Source organism: Staurois parvus, unplaced genomic scaffold (assembly GCF_062004578.1).
Source record: "Staurois parvus isolate SC_StPar_1 unplaced genomic scaffold, SC_StPar_1.0 ptg001511l, whole genome shotgun sequence".
Classification (NCBI taxonomy): domain Eukaryota; kingdom Metazoa; phylum Chordata; class Amphibia; order Anura; family Ranidae; genus Staurois; species Staurois parvus.
Genome location: NW_028319307.1, coordinates 15,592 through 39,130, shown reverse-complemented (window position 1 = coordinate 39,130; position 23,539 = coordinate 15,592). Strand labels below are relative to the sequence as shown.

General features: G+C 45.5%; 1 protein-coding gene across 1 annotated transcript in view; it reads left to right on the top strand.

Moving 5' to 3' along the window:
- The window catches only part of LOC149435437 (uncharacterized), a 33,107-nt gene extending 11,890 nt beyond the window's left edge, over nucleotides 1-21,217 (top strand). Inside the window, exons 2-3 of the mRNA XM_089662653.1 lie at nucleotides 18,989-19,132; nucleotides 21,064-21,217. Coding sequence (XP_089518779.1) covers nucleotides 18,989-19,132; nucleotides 21,064-21,110 — 191 coding nt within the window. The 3' untranslated portion in view covers nucleotides 21,111-21,217. The remainder of the gene's footprint in view (nucleotides 1-18,988; nucleotides 19,133-21,063) is intronic.
- Nucleotides 21,218-23,539: the final 2,322 nt, after the last annotated feature.

Sequence of the window (23,539 nt, the reverse complement as noted above, 5' to 3'; positions counted from 1 at the left end):
TTATGCAGCCTGTGGGCTGAATGGAAAAAAAGAGAAGAAATCTCTGCCAGAAAAAGTGTGTGGTATGCCCACCATTAGAATACCTCCCTGCATCCTCCCACTTCTAATGGTGGGCACACATGAAATGTGCCAACAAATATAAAATATATATGCCGAAGCATAGGGGCCATCCACCCACTGGCCACCCCAGGCCCCCATGCTTCGGCATATATGCTCTTTTTTTAACTGCGGATGAAAAATTTCATCCGACAGCGCTGCACACACCTACTTATGTCTATTCTCCGAGCAAGACCCTGTTGCTGTCAGAATAAACAAGTCAGTGCTGCAGTTTGACATTCCTGCAAAGAAATCAACAATGGTTAACTATAAAACATTAACTCAATAAAACAACTTTATAATTGAAATATCTCTGCGAGGAAAACTTTTTGGTGGTATTCCCACCATTAGAATACCTCCCTGCATCCACCCACTTCTAATGGTGGGCACACATGAAATGTGCCAACAAATATAAAATATATATGCCGAAGCATAGGGGCCATCCACCCACTGGCCACCCCAGGCCCCCATGCTTTGGCATATATGCTCTTTTTTTAACTGCGGATGAAAAATCTAATCTAACAGCGCTGCCCACACTGATTTATGTATATTCTGAGAACAAGTTCCCGTTGCTGTCAGAATAAACAGGTTAGTGCTGCAGCTGAAAGCATTCCTGCAAACAGCAAAGGTTAACAATAAAACAGTAACAAAAAAAACAGTAAAAATAGAACAATAACAAAAATGACAACAAAGAAAACTAGAAAAGCTCCAATTTCTGGGGAAATTGTGTGAAGTGTTCTTGCCTCCACCAGTAGTCTACAACTGGAGTGGGAGGAGTAACTGAGTGGAGTTGCTGGAGTAACTGTGAAAAGGTTTTGTCAGCTCCCACTCTAGTTTTGAACATTCCGCCATTCATTCCTATGGACCTAAATTCACCACAAAAACGCCGATATTTTGTGAAGCATTTGGCGAAATGTTCCACAAAGTAATAGTACACCAATCGGGAACAATCGGCACGTTTCGGTATATTACTGTCTATGTAGTGTAAAAACTGTGGGAGGAGTTAGGGTGGTAAATTTGGCTATAATAATAAGAATATATATGTGAGATAACAGTAAATTCTTGCCATGCAAGAACACTTAACTATAACTATTTTTTATTTTTTGGGGAATTTGTACTTTTTTATTCATTTATTTTTTTTAACTTCTTTTTTTTTTTTTGAAACTTTTAACATGTTAAAAACAGATGGTAGGGTCTCTCCAAATGCGATAGCCAGTTTCCTGACTACCTATCATCTTTCGAGACCCTGTGTAAATGTGCCCTGAACTGTGCCGTGCTGTACCCTATACTAATAGTCTACTAGTGTATGGTAGAGGCGGAAGCAGGTCTTGACGCAGAGGCCAGGTTGGTCAGGACAGGAGAGACAACAAAACGGCTGTCACGCCTAATTCCATGTCTGCTACAGACACAACATCTTTTTTGGGGTCTTCTTTGGGTTGGGGTACCAGGAATGGCATCGGGAAAATGCCTCTCATGCAGCCGGCTAACTGCATCTGTGTTGGGGGTTTTGGGGCATAGCACCTTCTGGATACAAAAGGGCCCTGATGATCTCTAACTGGAATTTTAGATAGGATTCACTATGTCCAGTTGCTTTGTAGGGAATAAAAGCGTTATATAATGCCAACTGAAATAAATAAACAGACACTTTTTTGTACCAGCGTCTGGCTTTTCGGGAAACTAAGTACGGCTTTGTCATCTGGTCATTGTAGTCCACCCCTCCCATGTTAAGGTTATAATCGTGGACACAGAGGGGCTTCTCAACAACACCAGCTGCCATGGCAATTTGGATTGTCTTATCTGCGTGAATGGAAGACAGGACGAAAACATCCCGTTTGTCCTTCCACTTCACTGCGAGCAATTCTTCGTTTCAAAAGCAGGCTTTTTCCCCCTTTATAAGACGGGATTGTCCACGTATAAGTGTTACCCCATATGCAAAAAGCCTGTTGTCCTCTCACAGGTCTTATACATCTTGACCCCATATCTGCCACGCTTGCTGGGTATATACGGTTTGAATGCAAGGCGGACAGAAAAATGAATGAGGGACTCATCGATGCAGATTTTTTGATGGGGAGTATACACATCTGCAAATGTTTGGTTAAAGTGATTTACGAGGGGCCGAATTTTGTGGAGCCGGTCAAATTCAGGGTCACCCCGAGGACGACTGAGTGTGTTGTCGTCGAAGTGCATGAAACGCAATATCGTCTCATATCTATGCCTTGCGATGGCAGCAGAGTACACGGACATGTGAACAAGCAGGTCTGTGGACCAATACAACCGCAATTCATTTCTTTTAGTAATGCCCATGTTGAGGGTTAGGCCCAAAAAACTTAAATTCGGAAACCGTAATGGGTTTCCATACGAATAGTCTGGCAAGGTTTGAATTTGGGTTGGCGGCGATAAAATGTTGTGCATATAAATTTCTTTGATCCACAATCAATGCATAAAGATGTTCTGTGAAAAACGGCTCAAAAAATCAACAGGAGTATTTAAATTTGCTGTTTCCACCTGAATTGCGAGTTGGGCAGTGAATGGGGGAAGTAAGTGTGCTTCAGAATTTGTGGGCTGCCAATCGGGATTTGCAAGCACATCCGGAAGGATACTAGGGGCTCTACGGGCCTGTCTGCGAATTCTTGGTGGCCGCGGGACACTACTTGTGCTCGCTACCTCACCAGCTTGTACTGCACTTATGGGACTCGCCACGTCACCAAGTGATACTGCAGTGCTGGTATGTATACGACCAGGATGTACTAGGCCGCTGGTGCTCGCCAGTTCACCAAAAGGTAGCGCGGCACTAGTACTGACACTCTGCTGCATATGAGAGTCATCATGAATTTGTACCACCTCAGCAACATAGAAATGGGGTCGGGTACACCTGATCTTAGCAGGGACTTCTTCTCCGTCATCTGAGCTACCTGTCAGGGTGCCGCTGCTGTCTACAGGTTCGTATTCTGAGGCGGATTCTGTCAGGGAGTCTTCCCCTTCGCTCTCACCTGACATGCTCAGAATCCTGTAGGCCTCTTTACTAGTGTACCTTTGGTTGGACATTTTGGCCACTAAATTTATAGGTACCTAGTGCGACTCACAGAAAAAAGAGCGCCTGGCTTTCAGGGACTGCTTGAACTTCTGTAAAAAATGTACCGACAAGTGCTAGCAGAGATCAAGCCTGTTTCTGTGAACACTGCGGTTTTGTGTGTAATGTATCAAGTGACAGCTATCTACTGACACTGCACTATCTGGGGGAAAAGGGGGGGGGGCGTAGGGGCTAAACGCAGGTGCTGGCAGGTGTCGGGGCTGATCCCGCTAACGCTGCGTTTTTGAGGATACTATAGTAATGTGAACGCTGGTATAGCGCTGATCTGATCAAAGATATGGATCCAATCAGACACTATACTAGCAATGGAGGTTTAGCGTGCAAGTGAGCGTGTTCCTGGCAATCAAGGGGTCAAATGTGGTTACTTGTGTACTAGCGGCAATCTGACGCTATCTGGGAGGGGCGCTAACTGATGCTAACACTATCGGAAGTCACCAGTGACACCAGTGGGGGCGATCAAGGGGTTAAATGGGATTACTGGTGTACTAGCGGGCAAACTGGCGCTATCTGGGAGGGGCGTTAACACTATCGGAAGTCGCCAGCGACACTAATACAGTGATCGGTAAAAATCTGTTCACTGTAATCAATGACACTGGTGACAAGGCAGTGAAGGGGTTAACTGGGGGGGGGGCGATCAGGGGGTTAAATGTGTCCTGGGTGTTTTCTGGCTGTCAGTGTAATGCTTTTTACTCACGTTTTCTGTGTCTTCTCTGTCTGGAACAGAAAGAGGGGAGAGAAAGAGGGAGGAGGAGGAGAGAGAGGGAGATAGGGAGAGGGAGGGAGGGAGAGGGAGGGAGGGAGAGGGAGGGAGGGAGAGGGAGGGAGAGAAAGGGAGGGAGAGAAAGGGAGGGAGAGGGAGAAAGGGAGGGAGGGAGAAAGGGAGGGAGAAAGGGAGGGAGAGGGAGGGAGAAAGAGGAGAGAGGGAGGGAGAAAGAGGAGAGAGGGAGGGAGAAAGAGGAGAGAGGGAGGGAGAGGGAGATGGAGAGAAAGAGGGGAGAAGGGGGAGAGAGAGGGGGAAAGGAGGGAGAGGGGGAGAGAGAGAGAGGAGGGGGAGATAGCGAGGGGGGGAGGGGAGAGAGGGGGAGATAGCGAGTGGGGAAGAGGGGAGAGAGAGGGGGGAAGAGGAGAGAGAAAGGGGGAGATAGCGAGGGGGAAGAGGGGAGAGAGATGGGGAGATAGCGAGGGGGGAAGAGGGGAGAGAGGGGGGGAGATAGCGAGGGGGGGAAGAGGGGAGAGAGAGGGGGAGATAGCGAGGGGGGGAAGAGGGGAGAGAGAGGGGGAGATAGCGAGGGGGGGAAGAGGGGAGAGAGAGGGGGAGATAGCGAGGGGGGGAAGAGGGGAGAGAGAGGGGGAGATAGCGAGGGGGGGAAGAGGGGAGAGAGAGGGGGAGATAGCGAGGGGGGGAAGAGGGGAGAGAGAGGGGGAGATAGCGAGGGGGGAGAGGTGAGAGTGAGGGGGAGATAGCGAGGGGGGAAGAGGGGAGAGAGAGGGGGAGATAGCGAGGAGGGGAGAGAGAGGGAGAAATGGATAAAAAGAGAGGAGAGGGGGAGGAAGAGAGAGAGAGTTTGAGAAAGAGAGGGGGGATAGAGATAGAGAAAGGGAATAGGGAGAGAGAGAATTAGAGAGTAGAGAGGGGGGAGAAATAATGGGGAGAGAGAGGGAGAAAGAGACGAGAGTGAGAAAGGCAGAGCAAAAGGGAAAAAGAGAGGAGAGAGAGGAAGAGAGAGAGAGGGGGGTGGGAGAGAAAGAGAGGGGGGAAGAAAGGAGGGGGGGGGGAATGGAGAAAGAGGCAGGGGGGAGAGAGAGATGGAAGGAGAAAGAGATAGAGGGAGAGAGTGGGGGGGAGGGGGCCAGGGAGAGAGAGAGAGTTAAATAGAGGAAAGAAGGAGATTGGGGAGGGAGAGAGAGGGAAGAGGGAGAATGCGAGAGGGAAGGAGGAGGGATTGGGGTAAAAGGGAGAGGGGAATGAGAGAAAGAGAGGGGAAGAAAGAGAGGAGGGGGGCAGGCGAGAAAGAAAGCTAGGTGAAGAGAGAGAGAGAGAATCATATATACACATTTTTGTGTTACTTAGGGCAGCACAAGATCTAAATACACTACTGGCTGTGATGGGAAAGGGGGTACTGAGGACATTAATTAGGGACTGTGATGTGAAAGACCTGAGTAATAGAAGAAAAATGAGATTCGGTCCTCTGCAGAAAAAAAATGTTACCAACCGGACCTCCGTAAATTGTAATTCAATACAATGCCCTCTTCCCCCCCTTCCTCTCCGGAGCAGTGTCTTCTGCCCCCCTTCCACTTCGGAGCAGTGTCGTCTGCCCCCTCCTTCCACTCCGGAGCAGTGTCGCCTGCCCTCCCTTCCACTCCGGAGCAGTGTCGCCTGCCCCCCCTTCCACTCCGGAGCAGTGTCGTCTTCCCCCCCTTCCACTCCGGAGCAGTGTCGTCTGCCCCCCCTTCCACTCCGGAGCAGTGTCGTCTGCCCGCCCTTTCCACTCCGAAGCAGTGTCGTCTGCCCCCCCTTCCACTCCGGAGCAGTGTCGTCTGCCACCTCCTTCCACTCCGGAGCCGTGTCGTCTGCCCCCCCCTTCCACTCCGGAGCAGTGTCCTCTGCCCTGCCTTCCACTCCGGAGCAGTATCTCCCCCCCCCCCCTCCACTCCGGTGAAGTGTAGTCTACTCCCCCTTCCTCTCCGGAGCAATGTCTTCTGCCCCCCCCTTCCACTCCGGAGCAGTGTCATCTGTCCCCCTCTTCCACTCCGGAGCAATGTCTTCTGCCCCCCCTTCCACTCCGGAGCAGTGTTGTCTATCCTCTTCTTCCACTCCGGAGCCGTGTTGTCTTCCCCCCCATCCACTACATAGACGTGTCGTCTGACCCCCTTCCACTCCGGAGCCGTGTCGTCTTCTCCCCTTTTACTCCATAGATGTGTCGGCTGCCCCCCTTTCCACTCCGGAGCCATGTCGTCTGCCCCCCCTTCCACTCCGGAGCCGTGTCTTCTGTTCCCCCTTCCACTCTGGAGCCGTGTCGTCTACCCCCCTTCCACTCCATAGATGTGTCGTCTGCCCCCCCCCCCTTCCACTCCGGAGCCGCGTCGTCTGCCCCCCCCCTTCCACTCCGGAGCAATGTCTTCTGTTCCCCCTTCCAATCCGGAGCCGTGTCATCTTCCTCGCCCCATTCCATTGCAGAGCCGTGTCGTCTGCCCCCCTCTTCTTCCACCCCGGAGCAGTGTCCTCTGCCCCACCCGCCTTAGCAGTTTTTCCTCCCCCCAAAGCATTGTCACTCCTCCCCCTTCCAACCCATATCAGTGTTCTTCCCCCCCCCATAGCAGTGTCTCCCTCCCCTTCCCCGCAAAGCAGTGTCTCCCTCCCTTTCCCCCATAGCAGTGTCTCCCTGCCCTTCCCCCCTTAGCAGTGTCTCCCTCCCCTTCCCCCCATAACAGTGTCTCCCTGCCCTTCCCCCCTTAGCAGTGTCTCCCTGCTCTTCCCCCCTTATCAGTGTCTCCCTGCCCTTCCCCCCTTAGCAGTGTCTCCCTCCCCTTCCCCGCATAGCAGTGTCTCCCTCCCCTTCCCCCATAGCAGTGTCTCCCTGCCCTTCCCCCCTTAGCAGTGTCTCCCTGCCCTTCCCCCCTTAGCAGTGTCTCCCTCCCCTTCCCCCCATAACAGTGTCTCCCTGCCCTTCCCCCCTTAGCAGTGTCTCCCTGCCCTTCCCCCCTTATCTGTGTCTCCCTGCCCTTCCCCCCTTAGCAGTGTCTCCCTCTCCTTCCCCGCATAGCAGTGTCTCCCTCCCCTTCCCCTATAGCAGTGTCTCTCTCCCCTTCCCCCATAGCAGTGCCCCCCCTCCCCATCCCCCCACCCTACCCTCAAGGTCACATGTGAACGAGCCCTAGGGACTCACACAGGTACAATTGTTTTCTGTGTGTCCTTGTGGTAAGCGGCATTTTACAAGGCAGTGATACACCGGTCACCGCACGTCTCTTGAATTCATCCTCATTGGTCCAGCAATGATGGCTGACTTCAGGATTGAAATGCAGCTGGTCTGCTTTTTATCTCCTCTTGCTGTAGTGCAGCTCCCGGCTGCGTTGCAGTGTGAATGGGACACGTGAATGTTTCTCATTGCAGTGAGCGATGTTTTACAATGCGGTAATACACCGGTCACTGCATGTACCTTGAACTCATCCTCATTGGTACCGATTCTCTACTGGCTTTGCTGCATCTGTCTCCATTGTTCGCTGACAAAGTCGAATCCAGCGACATCTGAACTTTGGAGATATTTGTAGAGTTTCCAGAAACGCTTCACTTTTATCTTCTTTGATCGATTGTATTCTGGGCTCTGTGGAAAGAAAAAAACACATTAGAGACAGGAAATAATGATTTCAGATAATAATGTACAGCAATAGGTCACGGCACTTGCACCACCCAAAAGGCAATGCGGCTCCTCATACCCGCCAGTAGGGGGCAGAATAAAGAAGACTGTAGCCATAGCACAACTACAGAATAGATCCTAGTCCTCTACTTACTTGTGGCATGTCGTATGGCGGACGCACGTTTCCAGCTTCCATTTCTTCCCAGTTGATCCCTCTGAAGAATGGGTGTTGTCGCAGATCTCTATATGAAGTTGTGCACTGTGGATATAAAAAACATATATATTACAAAAATAGTTCATTAAGATCACAAAAGCAATAACTAAACAATTTAATGTAGCCAATTTTATAGCACAAACTGAATAAATACACTTTTTCTGTTTGTGGCTAAAGAAAGATATTTCTTACCTGCAGTAGTAATTCTGTCTGCAGCTTATCAAAGGGAGTTTCTCTGGAGAAGGTTCTGTATTTTGACAGCAAACGGAGTGCATTCTGCAAGCCATCGTAGTCCTTGCGATAGAAATTCAATGTCTGTTCAAAGTCCTGGAGAAAGTAAAAAAAATACATATTTTTATAAGCAAGAGCATTTTAAACTAGAAATATATATTTCTTTCAATTCCTATAGCAATTAATATATACAGTATACATAATAACGGCAGTTGGCTGCGCCATGATTCTGCAACACCAAGCAGAGGTCCAACCCCATTCTGTGGGTCTCAGCAGAGTTTAATTTTTCACCACCTTGTCTTACATTATTCAACCATTCAACCCTTTGGATGCATCTGGCACGTCCAAAGTCTGAAGAAGATAAACAATCTCACGGCTGTTTCTGTATTTTTCCACCTTGGGTTTACTTTAAGAGTGATCTAGGCAGCCGTAGACCTGCCCATTCACTTTGGTGTGACTTGCGGGTGACCCCACCCCCGTCAACACTCCCCTCCGTGGTTTGTGGGTTCTCCTGCACCTCCAGGGAGACCCGTAATGTCTCATTGGGAATGCCTATCATCCACTCAGTACTATGACAAAAGGGGGTTATTGGCCCCTTGTAATAGCAATAAAGTTCAATATATTAAAAAATGAACAAGTATTAAGGTGCGTGAGAAATAAAACCAATTGCTCCAGAGAAGTAGATAGGAACCTCTTTGTGGTCAGAAAAACACTACAGCACCGCCAATAAATGGACAGTGTGAACCTTACCTCCAGGGGCGTAATAAATGTGGTGTCCCAGCTGAAAGGATTTTCCAGCTTCCTTGCCAAGCCAAAATCAATAATCTTGACATGTCCGGTACTATTGATGAGGATGTTGTTTACATGTAGGTCACTGTAAAGAAGAAGAAGAAAAGGGTAAGCAGGCTGTCATGAATCTGGCCTTCGGGCCTCAGTTTGGAGACAAATGTTCTAGAACAATAAAATATGGTGACTCTATTACTTACCAATGTGCGATGGATCTGGCATGAATAAATTGTATGCCACACAGTATCTCAGCCGCAATAAATCTGATGGAAAGAGAAGAAAAAAATATATTAGTGAGAAACTTGTCTTATAACAATCTAGGTGCACAATTAATATTCCCCGATCCCAATGCTACAGGGAATAGGTATATTTTTGAAGACATTTTGTATATTGCTAAATCATTTGAACAAAATATTGCTATAGGAATATTCAATTTTTTTTATATGTATATTGATTTTTTATTTGGCTGTAAACAAACCCTGATGTATTCTCATTATGGAGTTATTACTGTAAAGGTTTCTAAGCACCAATGACATGACTGTCCAGCTAAGAGCACAACCATGGATGTCTGCATTATACCAATCTCTCATTAGTTAGCTCTTCCTGAATCCCCCCCTATAAGTAGTGTCAGCTACCCTTGGATATTAGAATAAATGTTTGGAAAGATCGAGCTACAATCTCAGGTCTATGAGTCCCTCCCATGGCTTTTGGCAGACTCCCATTGGTCAGGGTACAAATTATGTCCTTCTGGCTAGCATTATATGTAATCAATACAGGCAATGTCTGCCATCTCAGCTATCCTCCTTCCCTATTCCCTCTGCATTTTCTCATTAAAAACATTGAACCATCCAAGCATAGGAGAAAGGCTCCTGACTAGAGTACCTGGAGAGGGTTAAGTAAAGCAGACAAGTCCCATCACCCCCTTTAATACAAAGGCCCCATAACTTAAAAGTGATCTATCTACAGTTCAGTATGTTCTACCTCCCTCCCCACTACCAACATGCCCCAAATTCGTACTTACCTTATGGTGTCATCATCCACAGGAGCCCTCTTGTTTATGAAGTTGTAAAGTGTTCCACCATTCACGTACTCCATGACGTAGAATAAGTAACTCTAAAAGAAGAAAAAAACATAACAATTAGAATGCATTCATTATTTACTATGGGAGTCCATATTTAACCCTTCACCCTCAACTTCTCACATTTGGGGACTTTCAGTGAAAAACGTAATAACATGTCTGTGACGGGTCTTATTTATTCAGGTCATTTTATAGGTAGTAATAGTCACATTTACTGGGCTTGTTCTGTGATGTTGAAGACATTATGATCCTATCTCCAAGCAGCAAGAACCAAAGAACCTATTTGGATGACCATCAAAAGCTCTTCAAGGTTACAGAACAGACTGGTTGACTAACATTTACCAACACAAGTGATTGGAGAGCTATAAGGGCTAGGAGAATGTGATATTCTAATTGATTTGGACTCTCCTGAAAGTCCACGAAAATAAGTGAAAGATAAATCTGCTTACCTTTGTCTGAAAAGTAGCGTATAATTGCGGGATGAACCTGTTACCCTCCATTGCTTCCAGGGCTTGGCGCTCTATCAAACGTTTTCCATAAGGCACTGAAGATTTTTTGGCCATTTTTACTGCCAACACTTGATCGACGTCACGATGTGATGCCAGGAACACCTGAAGGAGAAAAAGTAATAGGATATTAGTATTGTTAAGTGAAGGCCGGATCACCCACTAATGATATTTCTTTTTGGGTATACACCTACGTATTTTAAGGCCGCTCCAGACTGGTTATGTGATCGGGCTCCTCTGTATCAGCAAGCGGTGGCAGCATGGGAGAAGAGGACATACCGAGAACGGCTGGGACATGGAAACCAATGGATGACGTCCTTTTTCCAGAGTTTACCAGCCATTGTTGGAGCACTCTCCCCTGTACCCTGTCACCTCCGCTGGCTGGCACAGGTGATCACATAACCGGACTACAACAGGCTGAAAATGGATAAGTATCTTTCTTACACAGGTCAGCTAGCGCAGGTGTTAAGAGGGGGAGGGGGCATTTTTAATGCTAGGTAGATTTAATTTGAATTCTACTTTAATAGCACCCCATAATTCCTCACTAATTCACCTTTTGTATTATATTTTGAAGCGTTAGGTTGCCCATTGAAATAAATGGTCTGCCTTAACATGATGTATGTTACGGCACAACCATAACAGGGTAATCCTGCCTTGAAGTGAGTTCTTACGTCTCCCTCCCTTAATAGAAATCAGAGAAATTGTAAATCCAATCACTTACCTTCCCAAACGCTCCTTCTCCAAGCACCTTGTGATAATTGAAGCTACTTATTGTCGGATTGTTGTCATCCTCTGAATGGATCAGGTTGATGTCTAAAGAGAAAAAAGAAGGATTAGTTTATCTCCATCTATGTTTTATTTCAATGAATTTTATTGAGTTTTCCAAATATAAATAAAGTTAACTGAACAAGTGAAGGTTGCAAAATGACTTCATACTTCTCAATCATTCCTACGGGTGAGCTTTGTTCTGTAGGATGATATTGCAATAGGGGAAATTTTTAGGAAGGACCAATGGAAATGAGGCTTTTAAAAGAGGCACCAATAGGAGGGTCTTATATTAGGGGGCATCAAACAATGACCAGCAATGCAGGATTACATTAGATAATACAGGGTGGTCATTGAGATAGAAGGTATATTATACGTCACTGCCCGTGTCAATAAAGGCTACAATTGGGGGTGTGCTAAATAAAATGATAATGATTTAGAAGTATGAAAAAACATAGAGGGGTGGCTGGGGGCCACCGTCAAAAATTTCCTTTGGGGTCTGTGATTTGTAGTTCTGCTGTGGTCTTATTAGATTTATACTGAGACCCCACCAATAATTAATAGAAAAAAAAAAAAATCTCTAAATAAAATGAATCTTGTTCAGTCAAAACTTGTATGCCATATTCACGATTCTTACCTTCAGGATCTTTTCTTCTCGTTAGATGGAAAAAAGCCCCGACCTTCGTAAAGAATGCTTGTACTCTTCCCGCAGGGGTGGAACGCTGCTGGGCAGGTTGAACAGATTCTCCGCTGGGGTGGGGCCTGTCCTGTGCAGGTTCCTCTCGGGTGGTCGGTGGATGCTCATGAGCACTGCTTTCTGGGAATGACAGTAAAGTCTCTGTTGGGATGCTTATCCCTAGCTCATCCACAATCTCTACAATTGTGAATTGTGTCCCATGTGCTGAGGTGGGTACAGTCTCCACAATGTTTGTGACCTCGTTGGATTGGATTGTGTCTTCTGGCTCAAACACATTGTCTGCAGTAGCGATGGTTTCAATCAAACCTGAGCTGCACACAGACTCTGTGGATTCACTCCCATCTGCTGAGGCGAACACAGTGTCCTCATAGAATTTAATCCTTTCTTCTACGGTGAGTTCGGCAGGAACTGTCTCCACAATGTCTGTGACTTTGGTGGATTGGAGTCTTTCTTCTGTGTCAGCCTTATTGTCTGGAATAGCGGTGATCTCAACCAAACCTTCAGAACTGTCCGCAGTGTCTGTGGATTTCGTTTCATCTTTTGGGGCAAACACGGTGGCCTCGTATAATGTAATCCTTTCTTCTTCTTCTACGGTGCGTAGAGTCTCCACAGTGTGTGCGATCTTGGTGGATTGGACTGTGTCTCCTGAGTCACACTTAACGTCTGCAGTAGCGGTGATCTCCGTCCCGCTTTCTGGAATTGACACAGTCTCTGTGGGGATGCTGATCCCTAACCCACCTTTTAGTTCAGCCACAGTCTCTACAATTGTGGATTCAATCCCATCTATTAAGGTGGGCACAGTTTCCACAATGTCTGCTGTAGCACTCCCCTCTTTTAGGGCAAACACAGTCTCCTCGTAGAATTTAATCCTTTCTTTTACGCTGCGTGGAGTCTCCACAGTGTGTGCGATCTTGGTGGATTGGACTGTGTCTTCTGAGTCACACTTAACTTCTGTAGTAGCGGTGATCTCCGTCCCGCTTTCTGAAGTTGACTCAGTTTCTGTAGGGATGCTGATCCCTAACCCACCTTTTAGTTCAGCCACAGTCTCTACAATTGTGGATTCAATCCCATCTATTAAGGTGGGCACAGTTTCCACAATGTCTGTGGCACTCCCCTCTTTTAGGGCAAGCACAGTCTCCTCGTAGAATTTAATCCTTTCTTTTACGCTGCGTAGAGTCTCCACAGTGTGTGCGATCTTGGTGGATTGGACTGTGTCTTCTGATTCAGACTTAACGTCTGTAGTAGCGGTGATCTCCGTCCCGCTTTCTGGAAACGACACAGTGTCTGTATGGAGGCTGATATCTAGCCTGTCTATTGGTGCAGCCACAGTCTCTACAGATGGGGAGGACTCAGTCTCCTCTGCTGAGAAGTAGATGCTGTCTGAGCTGCTTTTGGTCGCTCTTGCAAGGCTGTACTCGCTTTCGTCAGTGGTGGTAGACCCAGTACCATCTACTGAGTCAGGCACAGTCCCCTCCATGGTGGTGAAATTGATGTCCTCTTCTGAGGCACCCAACCCTGGAGTGATGGTCTCCTCGGTATCATCTGAGCTGCCTGTGCTCTCAGTCTCCCTTGCTAAGCATATAGACCAAGAACATTTTAGGTGTCCTCCTTCAGACACAGCCTTTGCAGAGGTGTCGATCTCTAGATCATTCGTCTCAAACACAGACATGAGGATTGAGAATAGAACCCAAAATGTCGGGTTGTGCACAGTCTCCTCAGTGTCTGTGGCATCGGTGGATTGGGTCGTGTTCTCAGACTCCTCTGCTGAAAAGTAGATGCTGTCTGAGCTGCTTGTGCTCTCCTTTTCTGAGGCGGGCACAATGTCTTCGATGTCGGTAGTCTCTGGAGGGATCACATTTTCTAGAGGGGGAAAAAAAATTGATTACCTTCGTTTCATATATTTGTGTTTCTAGACTATCGACTACCTCAAGATGAATCAAATAAATCACAAGACTGGCTGAACAGAACTAAAGCCCGATGATTTGGCTGCCATTTTTACAATCCATTCTTATGTTTTGTCTGCAAAGTGTATGTATAGCTAAATATAGAGTAGGAAAGGATTTAAACCCTATGGGGATATTTTTTGCCCTCTGTGTCCCACTGGGGAAATTTCACTTCTTTTCCTGTCCTGGTGATGCCTCAGGAAGTAAGAGAAACTCCCTACAAAGTGAGGCAAAAACTCAGGTGCAAAACGTAATGCAGAAACGGCTGAAACGCAGCCTGCATAGGTGTGAACCCGGCCTTAGTAAATAAAAATACGTTTTGGCTCCAAATAAGACTCAATCTTCCCAATCTAACAATATTACATGTAATGTGATCCTTTCAGTCGCCCTTTCTGTGCCACCTTTCCCTCATTCTGAGGTACAGTGCGGAAAGCCTCGTCAGAAGCCTAACTTGAACTTTCAGCTGGTGTGCAGAGGATGCTGTGTGTTTTAATGTGAAGATGTGCGGCAGCAGCTTACAGTGTACAGATCTGGATTCTGTGCCTTATGCAAAAGTAAGCTGAAAAGGTAAACGTCTTCCATTTGTCACGTCTTCCATTTGTCACGTCTTCCATTTGTCACGTCTTCCATTTGTCACGTCTTCCATTTGTCACGACTTCCATTTGTCACGTCTTCCATTTGTCACATCTCCTGTGCAGGTTTTAAATTTAATACAAGGGTGCTCAACCTGAGGCCTTCTGTCTAATGCGGAACTACAAGTCCCTTCATGCCTCTGCCTTTCGGAGTCATGCTTGTAACTGTGAGTGGCTTGCAATGCCTCATGGGACTTGTAGTTCTGCAACAATTGGAGGGCCACAGGTTGAGCAGCCATGATTTAAAGGAAAGCTGTGATTGGTTGCTGCTAGAATGTGCAGCTCAGCTGTGGCAGCGGCTTAACCCAGAGCAATGCTTACATTTCTGCTATATTGGCTGCCACTTCACTTTCAATTTCTGGGATAATAGAGAAATATCGGGGTGAGACCCCCCCAGAGGGGACACAGCTGACAATGAAGATATGACAGGGCTTCTAACCCCTCACCACCCTTTCTAAACCCCAAACAATATATTTTGTCTATAGATGCACTTTAACCTACTTGAGTATGAGCCGGTAATCCCCCTTCATTCCCATTGTCAGTGCTGTGATAGTGTGACTGACAATGACTCCGTCATACAACACTGCACACCAATGATCTTGTATCCTTACTGGATACACAGTGATGGGGCGGAGTATGAGTCGCCGGCCACCAATGGGAATAGGGGGTATAATTAGGGGCGGGGTATATGAGAGGCTGTTTACCAATAAGAAGATACAATGTAACTCCTCTAAATAAAATGGATTTGTTCAGCCAGCTTGTATGTTGTATAGATCATAAAATTTACCTTCTGGATCCCTAACAATGTTGTATTTCTTTCTTCCTCGACGGAATAGACGACGGAAAAGAGCCGCAACCCGGCCAAAAAATGGCCGACACTCGCCCTCAGGGGTGGAATTCTGATGGGCAAGTTGGGCAGAATATCTGCTGGGGTGGGGCTTAATTTCCATGTCCGGTCTGTTCTCTGCAGGTTCCTCTCTGGTGGTGAATATCGGGACGGATCGGTTGATTTGAAGTCTTCTGGTCATTTCTGTAAGTCTTCGGTTTGTTCTCCAAGAAATCAAACTCTCTCTGGATACACAAGAAACACAACCTCCTTCCTGCTCTGTCAGAAATAGACTGACTGCCTGCAGCCCACGTTTAGACTTCTGCAGGTTGCACTGTGATGTCATCATTGTGCTGCCAGCAGTGTGATGTCATCACAGTGCGCCTGCAGTAGGTTCCAACTGCCACTTTTGCAGCAGAGGTGTAAAGTGTTTTGAAACTCTATCTGGTTGAGCTGTGGCTGAGGTGTGACAAATGCACAGGATCCCTTAGGGACTGGAGGAAGCTTTCCATCACTGTGATCAGCTGACAGATTTGGTCATGAAGTTACCATTACTTACAATTACAGAGTGATTTCTTGGCTGATGTTGTTCTGTGATTCTTTTTTATTTTTTTTTTTTAGTATTTTTCTTAATGCAATCTATAGACAAAAAATGTTTTCAGTATTAATTTGTTTATTTTCAGAAACATGGCTGAGATTTAGTGGCATATCCCAACAAAGAAGTGAACTTGGATCTACATTTTTATTTTTCCTTCTTTTGGGGGATTATGATCATATATATATGTATGTATTGTACATTCAGTCTGGTGTATACTGTGGGGGGAGAGTTTGTTTGTTTTTTTTTGTTGTTGCTATGGACTCTGCCCGGTTGCTATGGGCTCTCCATGGACATGTAGAGGCGTGTTCTCTAGTAATGGATTGGTATCTCTGGAACTATATATGTTGTACATTGTTGCTATGGACATTGTACTGTTGCCAAGCACTGTGAGCTGTTATTATGGGTTATCCATGCAATCAGTAAACAAAAAATGTAAACGAAAAAAAAATATATATATATTTTTTTTTATTCTGTCAGTTTTTGGAAACATGCTTATTATTTACTACATCAGCATGCTATGATGGGGGAAGGGCAGGAGGAAGAGGGGCGGGGCATATAATGGGGGTCCTGTGTATTTTGGGTGTACACCACGGGTCCTAATGATCATATTCCTACAAAGAAGTGAATTTCGATGTAAATGTTTATATTTGCTGCTCTGTGGATAGGATTTTTCTATATCTGTATTGTACATTCAGTCTGCTGTATACTGTGGGGGAAGAGTTTGTTTTTTTGCTGTTGCTATGGACTCTGCCCGGTTGCTATGGGCTCTCCATGGACATCTAGAGGCGTGTTCTCTAGTAATGGGTTGGTATCTCTGGAACTATATATGTTGTATATTGTTGCTATGGTCATTGTACTGTTGCTATGGAGTCTGGACAGTTTGCCAAGTACTGCGAGCTGTTATTATGGGTTATCCATGCAATCTGTAAACAAAAATAAATTTTTTTTTTCTTATTGTCCTGTCAGTTTTCAGGACCACGGTTAGGTTTAATGCAGGCCATACACGGGTCGAATTCGGAACGATTTTTCGTCCGAAAATCAGAAACGTCATTCGCTGGGTAATCTGATGGTTGTCATCAATGATTCTGAACATCGGCCGACCAAGTCATACAGTTCTCCCCATATAACAGGCAGATCTTCTGTTCCTTCCAGGTCACGGCTCACACTTGTACTCTTGTCGGAAAAACGATCGTACGATTTGACCATCATTGAGTTGAAAATCGATCATTTTTCTCAAATTTTCCAACATGCCCGATCACTGAAAAGGGGAGGAACCACGAAAATCGGCCGGTGCCATTGACTCATTAACAGAGCAAAAATTGTCCGATTATTCTTGGGTCTAATTTTCGGACGATAAATCGGTTGAATTTCGGTTGCTATGGGCTGCCCGGTTGCTATGGGCTGCCTTTGGATATCTAGAGTTATGTTTTGTAGTAATGGGTTGGTATATCTGGAACTATATATATTGCGCCTTGTTGCTATGGACATTGCACTTTCGTTTTTTGCAATATTTTGAGATTTTCATTTTTTACAATTTAAAATAATGTTTTGTTTTTTTCCTTTTTTTTTTAAATGTCACCTTTTCTCCTAACTTAAGGGTACAAGAAGTTCCCTATGTGATGATTGTTTTGTGACATCTCTTTAACCACTTGCCTACCGGGCACTTATACCCCCTTCCTTACCAGGCCAATTTTCAGCTTTCAGCGCTGCCGCACTTTGATTGACAATTGCGCGGTCATGCAACATTGTACCCATATGAAATTTTGATCATTTTTTTCTCACAAATAGAGCTTTCTTTTGGTGGTATTTAATCGCCACTGGGCGCTTTACTTTTTGCGCTATAAAAAAAAAAGTGCAAAAAATTTGAAAAAAAAACAGTTTGTTTCTTTTATAAAATTTTTCAAACAGGTATTTTTTCTCCTTCACTGATGTGCGTTGATGAGGCGGCACTGATGGGCACTGATAGGCGGCACTGATGGGCACTGATAGGCAGCACTAAAGGGCACTGATAGGCAGTACTAATGAGGTGGCACGGATAGGCGGCACTGATAGACAGCACTAATTAGGGGTCACGGATAGGCGGCACTGATATGCAGCACTGATAGGCGGCACTGATAGGTGACACTGATTATGGGTACTGATAGACGGCACTGACTGGCATCACTGCTGGGCTCTGACTGGCGGCACTGACTGGCACAACCCCTGGGCACTGACTGGTGGCACTGACTAGCAGCACTGCTGGGCTGCACTGGTGGGTGGGCACAGGTGGGTGGCACTGCTGGGCACATGTAGGTGGCACTTCTGGGCACAGGTAGGTGGCACTTCTGGGCACAGGTAGGTGGCACTGCAGAGTGGCACAGGTGGGTGCACTGCTGGGCACAGGTGGGGGCACTGCTGGGCACAGGTGGGTGCACTGCTGGGCACGGGTGGGCGGAGCTAGTGGGCGCACTGCTGGGCGGAACCTGCGGGTCTCACTGCTGGGCACCGATCATCAGGGCACTGATCATCAGTGCCCTGATGATCGGTGCCGATCCCCGCTCTGACAACTGCCGGTTCTCGGCAGTACTTTCCTCACGATCTGACAGCGTGAGGAAAGTGCAGCCGAGAACCGGCACTTGCATTTCCCTGTGATCAGCGTGTCATTGGACACCGCTGATCACGTGGTAAAAGGCCGGTATGATCGGCCTTTTACTACATCTCGTGATCAGCTGTGTCCGTAGGACACAGCGATCACGGAGATCGCCGGGTGCGCACCCCATGGGGCGCTCAGGAGAGCGCGTTCTGGGGGGACGTCATATGACGTCCACCCAGAACTGGCCGGCCGCAGTGCAGCCGTCATTCGGCTATCTGCGGTCGGCAGGTAGTTAATGGGCTATTCGGGGTGTACAAGACCTCTGATGTCCCCCCTGTGCTCCACTCAATGTAATGCAATGCTCTTCACTTTCTATTTCTGGGATAATGGAAAAATATGGGGGTGAGACCCCCAGTGGGGACACAGCTGACCATAGAGATATGACAGGGCTGCTTACCCCTCCCCACTATTTCTAATCCCAAAAAATACATTTTGTCTATAGATGCACTTCAATCACTTGTCTTCAAGGTGTCATCGATGATAAATGATCTGTGTAGCCAAGTCTGAACATTGCCTCTAATTATGACTTCTATTGCAGAGTATTATGTGGAGGACGACCTCTCCAAAGGAGGACGGAAGCCATGTACAGCACCCTCCGTGCCCTTCCCACCAGCCATGATCTGCCTGCATTGCAGAGAAAAGCACAGAGACCCAGCAATTATGTCATTTAGCCTAAAATCAGGTATGTAATGACATCAGAAAGGTTTAACTGCTTCCTGCCGCCTGTACACGTGTGTCCTCACACAAGGGAGTCTTTATCTCTGAGGCCGCATACATGCATTTCTGTGTGCTGAGAGCGTGCACTGAGAGCTCCGGGTCTCGTACCAACATTGGGGAACCTGGACTCCTAGTACCAGATCACCCAATCACTGTGATAGCCTCTGATTGGCTGTCACTGTGATCAGTCCTTCAGCCCACGTTATGTTCTATAAAAACGTAAACATGCACACTTCCACAACAAGACAATAGCAGCTTCACAAGTGTATGTGACAATCGGATCTGATTGGACGGTCGGGACCAGGTTTGTGTAAGCCTGTAGGAACGCCCTCTGTTGTCACATATGCTTGTGAAGCTGATTCTGTCCGTTTTTACGTTTTGAATAAACCCGATCTCCAGTTTTATACTATGGGAGTGTCCTTTATATCTTATCATTGAGCGATCTTGGTGGTACAACTTTTATTGGCTCTGGCGGAGGAGTCTGATTGGTCGGAGGAAGACCTCAATCTCCTAAGCGCTTTATGACCATTTGTAACGCAGTGGTCAGACGTGTCTGGTAAGGAGCCGTGTTGCATGTTTGGTTGGGGTGCACTGTGCACCATCTGATTGCTGGCGTGGACGGGTTTTTTCACTGCGGAGTCTGAAGATCCCTTCATCACTTCTCATTTCTTATCTGCAGACATTATTTGTAATAGCACTTTGGACTGAGGATTTGTGTTTACATGTTATTTGGGATGATTTGAGGTTTACCTTCTATGTACATACATGTATACATGTTGGTTGTGTTATAGTGCGGCGCTGTTATGTTTTACATTTATACAGGAGATCAACTACTCATAGAATACATTGTATACATACAGGGTGCAATATATAATACATTGTATACATACAGGGTGCAATATATGATACATTGTATACATACAGGGTGCAATATATAATACATTGTATACATACAGGGTGCAATATATAATACATTGTATACATACAGGGTGCAATATATAATACATTGTATACATACAGGGTGCAATATATAATACATTGTCTACATACAGGGTGCAATATATAATACATTGTATACATACAGGGTGCAATATATAATACATTGTATACATACAGGGTGCAATATATAATACATTGTATACATACAGGGTGCAATATATAATACATTGTATACATACAGGGTGCAATATATAATACATTGTATACATACAGGGTGCAATATATAATACATTGTATACATGCAGGGTGCAATATATAATACATTGTATACATGCAGGGTGCAATATATAATACATTGTATACATGTTGGTTGTGTTATAGTGCGGCGCTGTTATGTTTTACATTTATACAGGACATCAACTACCCTTTTTATTTTATTTAAACCACCCATAGAATACATTGTATACATGCAGGGTGCAATATATAATACATTGTATACATACAGGGTGCAATATATAATACATTGTATACATACAGGGTGCAATATATAATACATTGTATACACACAGGGTGCAATATATAATACATTGTATACATACAGGCTGCAATATATAATACATTGTATACATACAGGGTGCAATATAGAATACATTGTATACATACAGGGTGCAATATATAATACATTGTATACATACAGGCTGCAATATATAATACATTGTATACATACAGGGTGCAATATAGAATACATTGTATACATATAGGGTGCAATATATAATACATTGTATACATACAGGGTGCAATATATAATACATTGTATACATACAGGACCCGTTATATAATACATTGTATACATACAGGATCCGTTATATAATACATTGTATACATACAGGACCCGTTATATAATACATTGTATATGTACAGAACTCCTTACGGTTGGTCATTCTCTCTTCCTTTCAGGGTCTATCTGGTTGCCCATACGATGTTCAAGCACACAGATATACTGACAGGTCTGCAGGAGACCTGCACTGCACCAACGATCTGCTGATCACAGTTCAATGCTTTCTAGGCTCCTTGTAAAAAATGATAAATGCACATTTTTTTTCTTGGAAAAGATGTGCTTTTTTTGGGGGGGGGGGGGCACTTTTATTGCTGTCACAAGGAATGTAACCATCACTGATAACAATGGGCATGTGACAGGTACTCTGTATGGAGAGATTTGGGGTCAGTAAGACCCCAGATCTGTCCTCTGCCCATAAAACCATTTACTCACACCATGATCTCTGATCAAATGCTTTCCATATTTAAAAATGGCGCCGTTTCCATCCAGGCTAACCAGAAGTGATGTATGCTCATTGCTTCCTGTCTCCTATATATAGAGGATGACAGAGTGGTCTGATCTTCGTCCGCCTCTATGGGAAGCTGGCGGAAGCGGCATCTGCTTGATTGGGTGTCCTGCTGGGAGGGGACATCCCGGGGAAGGCACCGCTTGGTGTGCGGCCTTCAGCCCTGCTCCAGCCTTCTGTAGACTGACCGGCTGCATGCAGCAGGGCTGGACGTGGCACCTCTTCCTCCTGGAAGCACTAAACTGCCAGGGAGAACGCACTGCAGCTAGACGGCCCTTACTGTCTGTACTTCACAGGAGCTTACTACTCCTATTCTTTGGAGGAGATTGTGTTGCTTCTTCCATCAATTTACTAATAGATTTTTCTTGATGATCATGTGGCTGATTTGGCAAATTGGCAGCGGAAATGGTATTCCCTCCTATGCCAGACTGAGCAGACAGCATGGATGGATGAGGAGCATTCAATAGAAAGTGTTCAGGACAAGTGAGGTGACGGGATGTGTGCCATGGCATGTCACTCATGGACACAGGCAGCCTGGATTTGTTTTTTTGGTTTGTTTTCTGACACAGTGTCAAAGAAACATACGGTGGTATATTTTTGTTTTATTGGATTCCCATGTCGTCAGCTTAGGTTATATTATGGGATTTAACCCCTTAACCCCCGGAAGATTTTACTCTCTTCATGAGGAGGCCATTTTCTGCTGTGCGGCACTTCTTGATTTAGCTGACAATTGCTCGGTTATGCAACACTGAACACAATTTAAATTTACAGTATTTATTCACACAAGTACAGCTTTGCTTTGGTGGTATATAATTTTTTTTCGTTTTTTCTATAAACAAAAAAGACTGAAGAGTTTGGGGGAAATAAACACTTTCTGCTATAAAACATATCTAATAAAAAAAAAATAAAATGTCTTCAGAAATTTAGGCCAACATGTATTCTGCTACATGCCTTTGGATAAAATGTAATATCCCAAAGAGTGTATATATATTTATTATTATTTATTTTATTTTTCTAAATGGTAGTAATGGCAGCGATCAGCGACTTATAGTAGGACTGTGATAGTGCGGCGTGCAATCTGACACTTTGTGTGAACTGACTTATTGTCACTAACACCACCAGTGACACCAATACACTGATCATTGCTAATTCTATACACTGTCACTGTAATAATGACACTGGCTAGAAAGGGGTTAACATCTAGGGGCAATCAAGAGATGAACTATGTGACATGTGCCCTGTACCTGGATGTGCCCCATCACGTACATGTGGGTGATCTGGCACAGCAAGGCTTCTCTGCTGCAGTAAAACTGCGGTAGGCGGTCCTCAAGCAGTTAGAAGTTTCCCGGTTATATTCCCTGCAATTCGAATGTATTAATGTGGAAAATACGGCTTTATGGCCAGTAGTCAGAGCTGAGTATCACAGGTAATATATGTGCTCCTATAACCCATCCAGGGGCCGTAATGTGGTATGTTCTGTATTCACACCTTCAAATGGCAGAGAATAAAGCCTGGAACATTCGATGGACCAACAGCCATGCAGATGTTTTATAAACACCCCCCTTTGTAGCATTTACAACTAGTCAGTGAGTCCAGCTACATGCGAGACTATGCTCATATTTATTAGGACTGGTGAATGAAATATTAAAAGCATCAAACTGACAGCCTCCCATTTGCTTTCAATGAGGCTTTCTCCTGCAACTGATCGCAGGAACTCCCCCTGGGGTTCTTACATCTTTAAAAAAGTGCGGGTGAATTCACAGGTGGGAGGGCATCCTAAATTCGTTTTTAGAGGTCTTCCAAAGTGGCAGCACCCAACTTCCCATGCCTTTTTATCCACTTGCCTACCAGGCACTTATACCCCCTTATTTACCAGGCCAATTTTCAGCTTTCAGCGCTGTCGCACTTTGATTGACAATTGCGCGGTCATGCAATATTGTACCCATATGAAATTTTGATCATTTTTTTCTCACAAATAGAGCTTTCTTTTGGTGGTATTTAATTGCCACTGGGCGCTTTACTTTTTGCGCTATAAATAAAAATTGAAAAAAATTAAAAAAAAAAAAAGTTTCTTTGTTTCTATTATAAAA